Source organism: Egretta garzetta, unplaced genomic scaffold (assembly GCF_000687185.1).
Source record: "Egretta garzetta isolate BGI_Z169 unplaced genomic scaffold, ASM68718v1 scaffold296, whole genome shotgun sequence".
Lineage (NCBI taxonomy): Eukaryota > Metazoa > Chordata > Aves > Pelecaniformes > Ardeidae > Egretta > Egretta garzetta.
In genome coordinates this window covers 27253-37070 of record NW_009259988.1, presented here as the reverse complement: position 1 = coordinate 37070, position 9818 = coordinate 27253, and the positions used below count along the sequence as shown (strand labels likewise).

Below are 9818 nucleotides of genomic sequence, written 5' to 3'. Positions count from 1 at the left end.
CTCCGCCTTCCCCGGAGCGGCCGGGGCCGCTGCAGCCGAACAGCAGCTGAGAAACAAGGTGCTGCCTGCCCTCCCGGGCAGCCTCCCAGGGAGCAAACCCATCCTCCAGTTTGGGTTACTTATTAATTCTAATCTCCAATATTTGCTGTTTCCTCTGGCAGTAAGTAAACCCTGGGGCCTCTTTCCTGCCCCCCTACCCCCCGCCCCAGGTCCCAAATTGCTCTGACTTCTGAAAGCACAGCGCTCCCCTGCTGCAGAAGGGCCTGGCGTTGGTTCCCTCTTTCTCTGCCACGAGTCCCGTGCAGCCCCGGTCGCTGCTGCGGGTGCCGCCGGCGGTGGGGTGTCCCCTAGGGATTTGATCTTCGAATAAGAGGACTAAACCGGTTGTGAGAGCTCGCTGTGTGGAGCAGGGGCAGCGGCGGGGGTCTGCACCGACACAGCCTGCAAGCATAGCGTTCCTCCTCGCTCAGGTGTCTTCTGTCTCCGACGTAAGACACGAAGCTCCCGAAGGGGCTCGTCCATCTGACGGCGTTGGTGTCCGCGCCGCTTGCCTGAGCGTCTGTTTATTTTGGGTGGTTTGGCTTTCGAGACGAGCGGCTGCTGTTCCAGGTGATGACACCGGGCGCTGGATCAGTTGTGTGTATTTCCAGCACCGGCAGCTGCCCGCGCTCCTGCTGATTGCTGGTTTGAGATCATTTTTTCCATATCTTTAAGAATTTTTTTTCCCCCCATGCTGCTACATAAAAGTGAGCAGCAAGAATGATGAAACTGTACTTGATGTTCACCCAAAAGAACAAACTAAATGGGAGGCGGTGGGTGTTTTGTTTGTCCCTACCGCTCTTTTCACAGCACAAGATTTCAGGGGTTAACACTCGGAGAGAAGGGGGAAGTCAGCACGGCTGACTCACTTGGGTTTTTTGTGCCTGTGCAGAAAAGCTTGCTTGGGGAACTGAAGTTCTTGTGTTATTTTTGCCATATGTTCTCTCTTCTCTGAAAGCAGTAAATAACCGAAGTACTTAAATAGCACTTGCAGTAATTGTGCCATGGGAGATAGGAGAATGAGAATGACTTCCTCAGCGAAACTCACGTGCTCTGGGTAACAGAATAGAAACGAATGATTCAGCGCCATGCGATGAGCCTTCCGGGGTGATCATCCCCGTTTGCTGCTGCTGGGGAGCTAACGGGCGTCTGGAGCGCGGAGGAGAAACGCGAGCGGTGTTTGCTGTTAGGGTGTGTGCACCTGGCAAAATCCACAGCGCGCTCGTGACTGCGCGGTGCCCGAGCCTGTCCCCAGCCTCTCCGGGACAGCTCGTGCTGCCCAGGCCCAGCTGCGGGCGCTGGCTGTTTGCCTTCAGGTGTTGGGTTTGGGTGCTAAAAGGAGGAACAATTTGGGGGATTTGGGGTATGTTGGGCTGTCGGTCTGCCTTCGTGGTCACCATTGCAAAGAATCCCTTGTTCTGTACAGTCTGGGGGAGCTCTCGTGAAAGTGTTCTCAGTACATTTCACAGCAAACTCCCTGGATTAATGCGCTCAAGTGTCGCTTTAAAGAGTGCTGGGGCCAGGCCAGCTTGGACTCTGAGAGCCCCTCTGCCTCCTGGGCCACGCTCTCATCATCTCTTTTCTGCTAACCCATGTATCCATTAATTCAGGCAGAACACTTTGTGTTACTCCTTTGCGCATAAGGCCTGGCTGCTGTAAAAATAACTGATCTTGTGTTTCAGAAGCGCTTGGTTTAGGTCCTTTTGTCGAAAATGTGCAACATATGCAGCCCGCTGAAGAAAGCCTGAGATTTCCTGCAAAACAGCAAATGTGAAGAATCAGAAGAAAGAAGCAAATCAAGTCTGTCATGCAAAACCTCTGACTAATTTCAGAGAAGAATTGAGGACTGTAGTCTCTGAAGTCATCCCTTTGGCTGTAGGCAGCGCTGGGGATGTGAGTGATGGAAAAAGGGCTCGGTGCCAGAGCTAGAAACCCGCAGCAGCAGCGCTGGGTGACTGAAGGCTTTTGAAAAGGTCGTATTCCACAGCTCCGGTACATGGAGTTATGTGCCTCTAACAGACAAATTTATTGACCTGGAAAGAGTAGAACACTGGCTTTTCCAGTTGTCAGGCCCTTGTAGATCAGCTTTTTCGTCAACACCTTTACTCTGCTTTATTACCTGTGTGCAAATACACAAGATTTTCATCCCAGGTTTTTTCCAGCATGCACAGCGCTGAGATGAAGTTCTTGGGCAGGTTGCTCTTGAGCCTCCCAAAGTGTTGGAGTCACATACTAAAATGCAGCTTGGCTAGAAGGAGCACATCCAAGGAGGACAGCCAGTCACGTATTACGCTCTAAGGCATCCTCCCTCTAATCCCGGTAGCAGGGGAGCGGCACAGCCCGCCGTGGGGCTGACGTGAGCGAGCAGAGTTCCTCCTTGGTTTGGTGCCAGCAATCGGAGGAGTTGATTTTCTTTTTTCAGCTACCTTCACAGGGTGTTCTGGGATCCCCTCTGGGAGGGATGGCGAAACCAAGGAATGCCCTGTCCTCTGCCAGCACAGGCAGTAGCTGTTTTTCTTACAGCAATTGGCAGTGGTAAAAAAAAAAAAAAATCAAATCAACAAACAGTGTGAAGAAGCGCAGAGGAGTGTGTGAGAGGTGATAGCATAGTCTGTGCTCAGTGTTCCCTTTGTGCCTGTCCTGGCTCCTCGCCCACTTGCCGAGGGCACACACGTGCAGTAGTGCCTGGGGAGTCCCAGCAGCTTCATCTGTCACGCGCCGAGGTGCTCGTGGTGCCTTTTGCAGCAGGAGCCGCCTCCGGCGCTGCTGGCTCCTTCGGTGGGGATGGGATGGCTCTTGGAGCAGCGCAGCTCACGGCGCCTGTGCTCCGTCGGGGAGCAGGAAAGGAGCGAGGTGTTCTGCTGGACACCTCTTCAAACCTGGTGTTTCATCCTGGTGAAAATACTCGATGAGCCAAATTCTCATCCAGACTTTGTAAGTCACACAGTGAGGCCCTGGGGTGTTGAAGCCATTGTATAACCATGGCTTCAGGGGAGGAGAGCAGTTCCCGTGGGGTGTAGCCTTTCATACTAAACACTCTCCCTTACTACAGGAGGAGAACTGCTCTTAACTCAGCTTTACGTGCGTGAAGGAACCCATTTATGGCCTCGGGCTGTGCCTGTTGACAGCCGAGGCTGGGTGTCCTGCTCCAGCTGTCTGGAGGGTGTTTGCTTTTGTAAGCTCTGGGCATGTGACAGTCAGAGGAACGTGAACCAGGCGTGGAAGCTCTTGTCCGCCTGAACTGTGCTCTTAATACTCGGTACATGAGCTGCAGTTCTAGGAAGCCCCGACCTCGCCTCTGTGAACCTCCCAGGAATTTAACGCTCAACTCGCAGCCCAATCGCCTGCCATCTCGGATGCAGCCAACTGCTAGAGCGCAGTTCTGAACTGGGTTTCATCTCCCCTCGGATCGAGTGAAGCAACTCAAATTCAAAATCTTTTTGTGAAGAGGTTTCCAGCGTTTTGGGAGCTCGTTAGCAGAACTTTTCTTGAAACACGATACCCAGCAATGTTATTTCATAGCCACGCTTCAAAATAAAGTGAAGTGAATGTTCCCAGACAGATGTTAATGGGAGCTTGTTTCCCTGCACGTGTGTATCTTTAGTCAAAGCTTTTCGGGGAGCATGTGGGGAGAAGCTGCCTTTCCCTCTTGCTGGAGAGGAGCAGCGAGGGCCCGATCTGCAGAGGAGGTTTGCAGGCCGCCTCTTTGGGGAATTAAAAACTGATTTTCAGTACTTTCCGGGTTAAGGCTACAGTCTGTTTGGAGGGATCCCTTTTCTGTGAGTGTTTTTTGAGCTTCTTCCAATGCAATTCTTTTAGAAGGAACGGGCTGTTCAGTCCAGTGGTATTCCTAGAAATCCGTGCCCAGAGCTGAGCTCTGCTCCCGCTGAGGCTGGCTGAACGCGCTGGAGCTGGCTTGTTCCACGTCAGGGCAGGGAGGATGTGGCCTGGTTAACCATTAAAGCAGACTGGCATTAACAGCTCCCTGTATTGGAGCCCTTTGAAGTGTGTGTGTATCCGTGCTGGACAGCCAGCACCCATACACAGAAGCAACTGCCTGCAGGGATTTCTGCTGGGTGACGGCTGGTGACATTCGGAGGCAGTGCCACGCGTTGTTCCCTGATGTCTGCATGCCTGTGTCTACCCGTAGCTCTCGCTTAGAAAGGCCCGTTGTGTTTATGAGCTGAAATAAAATCCACTTTACTGTTTCTTCGGGTTTTGCTGTGACTTTGAGTGAGATCCAGCCCCTTCCACCTATCGCACGCGGCATCGGTCTGGGCTTCGGAGTCTTGTTCTCTCTGTGCACCAGACCAGCAGCGTTGGCTGTCACTTGGGTGCCTGACTCTTCCATACCTTTTTTTTTTTTTTTTTTGGCAGATACAGTGTTAATTGTATCTGGCTTTCTTGTAGGTAGCACAGAATGAACAGGGTAAGTGCTAAATAACAGGCATTGTTTGAAATTACTCCTGTGTTACAAATCTAGCTATGAAGATGGCCCAGCTGTATTTCATCCATTAAAATGCTAAAAAACTGACAGTGTTGTTTTCTCCTTCCAGGTACCAGGATTATTTATGATCGTAAATTTTTGATGGAGTGCCGCAATTCTCCGCTTGCCAAAACACCACCTTCTGACCTTCCGGACATTCCAGGTGTTACAAGCCCCAGTGTGGAGGAGTTGAAGATTGAGAACAACCATGTCCAAAACTGTGAGGAGAAAGTGAGCGCAGGTAAGAGCACGCCAAGCTGCTGGTTCCTAGAAATACCCAAGCTTACCCGTGGACTGGAGCCAGGAGATCCCCATGAGATATAGTCAATACTCGGATAACTTCTTGCAAAATCAAAATGTGCCTGATGTTACGGGGTAATTGGGCTCTCCTCGTTATGAGGTTCTGCTGTGGCTCCCAGCATTGTGTTTGTTTTTTCAATTAGTTGAATGTAATTTGTCACGATCATTTTATTCTCACTAATTTAGCACTGGGGAAACTGCTGTTGGGTGAACAGTCCTGTGGTGAGAGAACGGGCGCAGCTGTGGCTGCCTCTCTATCCTGCACCATTTTGCAGCTGCTTTGCATTTTTTAAGATCAGATTACAATTCAGAGCAGGATTTGCTTGGGGTTTTTAATATCAGCCTGAGTTGTCAATTCCTTCTGCCTTTTTTTTATTTTGTTGTTGTTGTTGACACCAAGGTGTCTGGTGTACAAGCGAGCTTGATTCCTGTAGCCAGGCTGTAACACCTGACTCGCATAGATCGATGATCCGGTGTCCATTGCCCTCTGTTGGGGGTTCATTTTTTTTAGGTGTGGTAGGGGTTGGTCCACAGGAGAACAGAGGTCGCTGGCCACTGTGCACATCAACACGTAACGAAAGGCACTGCAGTAGCAAAATGAGCAAGTGCTGCTCTTGAACAGCTTTATTTTTTTTTTTTAAAGCTATGTGAGATTACTTCTTGAAGCAACCTGAAACTCCCAAGTACGATTATTTATCTTCTCTCTAAAAATAAAGATCTGAACGCTTGTTAGTTGGCTTCCATGCTCACTCTAAGCAAAATCTTTCTGGAGCCAATGTTGCTTCATGTTTTTATTACCCACTGTTGTGACCTTTAGCGGCTCACTGGATTCCCTGGCAGACTGAGACATGGGCTGCCTGCTGGATGCCAGCTTGGTTGCGACTCTTCCAAGGAAGCCCTGTCCTCAGGAATAGATGATCACCGCTCCCGTGGGCATCCTGTCAGGCTGTGTGAGCTGTGGTAACAGCCGCACAGAGGAGAGGTTGTGAAATGTGCATTCGTGGCTTTGGTAACGGGAGTTTATACCGGTGATTGTCAACAACGTTATTCCTTACGTTCCTTCTTACAAGGAAATCCAGGGGTAGAAATAAATTATTTAAAGGGCGTCTTCTCTACTTCTGCTCTCGTCTGTCCGTGACTGAGGTCCCCTCTGTGGACAGAGCTTACATTTTGCTTGTACAAGATGGTTTTCATACCAAACTTGACATCCAAATGCAGCTTTTAAGTCCAAACTGTCACATTTCCGAAGCACATCTGATGGTTGTTCCTTCAGTAAAATATTTGGTATTTAATGTGAAACTTTGAGAACTCATTTGTGGTTTGTTTTGTGTGTGTTTTTTTTTTTTTTTTGTCCCCCTCAGCAGGTGAGGAAGAGCAGTTTGACATGGACATCTAGAGCACGTGCCCTGAGAGTGCTTGTCCAGTGAAGAACCAGGACCTTGTCTTGAGGATTCCCACCAGCCAGGCTTAAAAGTAGCCCATGCCTTGAGTGCCTTCCTGCTTCCCGGGAAAGGCGGTTTCTTCCCTTCCGAGAACAGAGCGCGTCCTGTTGCAAGGACAGAGTCTCAGCCTCTCCGTGTGGGTGCGGATACACGCGCAGCCCCTGATGATGATGGGCCTTGGAGTGCCGGAGGAGACACTCTCAATGATTGTTTTTGTTTCCAGTTTTACGCTTTTGTTAATCATTTTAATATTGTAAAAGTTACAGAAATGCAATATAAGGGAGAAATAAAAATCATTTGGAGTCTCCTGGTATGGAGATTAATGCAATAAATGTGGCTTCTGTCCTTTAGTTGTTCTAGCAAGAAACTACCACCTTGTCAGAGAAGAATCCCTCAGGGGGTCCTGTGTACAACCTCGAGGTAAACACCTTGCTCTTGGGGTTCCCCTGAAAGGCAAAGGCGGAGATGCCTTAAGCCCTCTTGGCACAACATGTGCGTGTCCCCCACGCGGCACCCGCTCGCTGCAGGACGTTTTGGTCTGCTCGGGAGCCACTTCCAGAAATAGTTTGCAGAAGCTGTGTGCTCTCTGTTTCCAGATGGTTCTTTCACAAGGCAGTGGCACAGGTGCCTCCTGTTCTTACCCCCCCGGCCCTGATGAGGGGCAGGGCCCAGCCAGGCTGCAGCTGGAAGCAGCTGAAATTGGTTCAGGAGGAGGCATCTGTAGCTGAGTGCTGGGGAGAGGGTCCCCGACTCTGAGCTGCCTTCTCCTGCCCTGCCAGGGAAAAACCTGAGCCTCCTGCTTCTGAGCTGCAATTCCCACTTCCCAAAACAGCGGAGCTCTGCCAGCGTGCAAGTGAGTGCTTATCTCTGTTTTCTGCTGGTTTTTATTTCTATTTTTTTATCCATGCTGAAACTTTCATGCTTCTTTACCCTTGTTTCTGCTCAAAACGGGGTGGGCGGGGATGGAGACTTCACCCTGGCCTTTGGAAAAGAGGGGGTTTAACTGGTAGGTTAGAAATGAGTCTTTCTGGGTTTGAGAGGGAAACTTTCATCCGAGAAAGTAATTTTTACTGTGGCAACATTCAACCAGAGAAAATATCCACACTTCTAGTCTGCAGTTTAACAAATAGGTATTGCAGAGTGGTCTTGTGCCGTGTCACTGCTCTGGAGGTGCTGCTGGTGGTGGCTGAGCCCTCTTGAAGGAGGAGAATGCATATTTGGACATGGCCTGAGCCTTAGACTTCCTAAAGGATGATGAGTGGCTGTTCAAATCAGTCTTGGTAGATAGCATTTAAATATCTGCTAATTAAGCTAAATCGTGGCATTATGATATGCAAGCCCTTAATAATGAGTAACAGAAGAAGCAGAGACAAAGCAATTGCCGCAGATAAACTTGCATTTTTTTAAGATAAGATTAAGTGTTTCTCTGAAATCTTAATGGGAACAGATTCAAATTTATTGCCCTCAGGTGTCCCTTTATCAGTACTGCAGCTCAGTACCGGGCGCTGGGGTTTGTGTTCAGAGAGGAGCTGCTGGAGCATACGCTGTGCCCTGCAGCCACCTCTTGCTAAATTTTCAGTGTTTTCCGATGGGGATGGCCCTGCTCTGTGGCTGTGTCGCTGGTGACATTGGGCAGCGATTCAGGGCCACGCGTCCGCCCTCCTGCTCCGGTCACCGCACATCGCAGCAACCTCCAGCCTTGGTTTTGGGGGAGGCAGCAGCAGACTTGGTGCTGAGAAAACGTGCCGTGTTGATAATTTGTCCAAAGCCGGTTGCTTCGGGGTAGACTAAAACAGCCACGGTGGGCTTGTGGGGTGTTTGCAATAATTAAGCCTCCGCACTCTGGGCTGAAGCTTGTTTTCCTGCTCTGTCCTGACCACAGTGATGGTAATCGTTGCTCGAGCATGGGTTTCAGACGGAAAGAGTTGTGCTGGTGTAACCCTTGGCAAAAGGCTTCACTGGAGAAAGAGCTCTATGCACAGGATGGGGTTTACCCCCTTAACCTTCCCAAAATACGCTTCCACAATTCCACGCTCCCCGGGCCGTGCCCTGTGCTCGTCCTCCTTGCAAAGCAGCCGTGAGATCTGGCACTCGCCGTGAGATCTGGCACTCGCCGTGAGATCTGGCACTCGCCCTGCGCCCGCTGCCTTCCCCGGGCAGCGTCCCCCCGCCGTACCGGGGCGAGGTTTGGGTGGGGGACGCGGTGCTGGTGACCCCGGCTGACCCAGCGCTGTCCTGGGCCCCCGCCACGGTGCATCCGAGCTAAGGGCTGTGCATCCAGGCGGCTCTCTGGGGAGAAACAAGCTGATTTTGGCCTTTCTGCTTTTTTTTTTTTTGCTGTGAGTTTCTGACCCATGGTGGCCCGGATGGGAACAGGAGCCTCACGGTGTTGGGTTTTTATGTTGGTATGAAAGTGATGGCATGGGGTTTTTTTTTTTTTGAGTGAGTGTCAACTGTTGCAAGCAATGCTTTTAAATTCTGTTCCCTCCCACCCCCGTACCAGAGGGTAACAAGTGTTTAGGTGTTAAGTATTTTGTCCATGCCCGCGACAGCTTTGCATCGGTATCTGCGTGCTTATGTAGATCTGGGGGGAGCATCAAAGCGCCAGGTGCCTCCGACAGCGATCCATAGCCGATAATTCGGAGCGAGGGAGAGCACCCTGCGAAGCACCCGGCCAGGTGCGAGAGGGGGTCCGGGAGGCTCGGGGCTCCTGCTGGCTTCCCGGTGTGGGGCCCTGGGGCCATGGGCACGTCAGCCCCGTCGCTGGGGGCAGAGCGAGTCGCTACCAAAGCTGTGAACGCGCGATGCGGTGACGTGGCACTTGTGTGCGTTTGCTCCAGTGCAATTTGTCCCAAGCCCACGCCTTGAATTTCTCCTCCGCCTGTGGCCTGGGACTGTGTGGTCTCAGCATCCCCTGCTGCGGTCCACCTCCCTCCCATACACCCCCGGCCAGTGCTGCATCCTTCAGCCGGCCGTTTTTGGATCTGTCTCCTGTGTGCATTCGTGTTTCTAGCACTCCAAGCTTGGCTAAGCCGTGTAAGGAGCAGCTCAGCGTTTCCCGAGCAGATCCCCGCTTGAGCGGGGTTTGTTCCTTGCCCAGCACTTGCACCGGAGGGCTGGGGAGCTGCTGCCTGCCTGCCCTTGCACGCACGGCAGGAGGGGAGGCAGCCGTGGGTGGCTGCCTCGCACAGCTGGGATGCTCCGGGGAGGTCTGGGGGACAAGTGTTGGCTTTGTCATTGCATTTTCTGTCCCTGCCCCTTTTTGTCTCCAGCAGGGCAGAGCAGCACGGCCAGTGTGCCTGCGTCCTGCTCCATGTCCTGGTCACGGGACGAACAATACCTGCCTGACCTTAGTGCCTGAATCCACGTTTGTACAAATATCGCCCCGGGCCTTTGCTGAGCCCTTCGGTCTGTTTGCTCTCCCTCACCCTTTCCTCGTCCGTCCAAAGCAAACCGTGCCTGTCTTCCCTCCCTGAGCGTGCCGTTCCTCCGGGGCGCGGGCAGCAGCTCGCACACAGGCAGATGGTGGCTGCGACTCGCTGCCATCGCCG

General features: G+C 51.8%; 1 protein-coding gene across 1 annotated transcript in view; it reads left to right on the top strand.

Annotated features, from left to right (window-relative positions):
- Positions 1–6221, top strand: part of EIF4EBP1 (eukaryotic translation initiation factor 4E binding protein 1) — a 10778-nt gene extending 4557 nt beyond the window's left edge. The window contains exons 2-4 of the mRNA XM_009640564.1: positions 4450–4468; positions 4596–4766; positions 6190–6221. Coding sequence (XP_009638859.1) covers positions 4450–4468; positions 4596–4766; positions 6190–6221 — 222 coding nt within the window. The remainder of the gene's footprint in view (positions 1–4449; positions 4469–4595; positions 4767–6189) is intronic.
- Positions 6222–9818: the final 3597 nt, after the last annotated feature.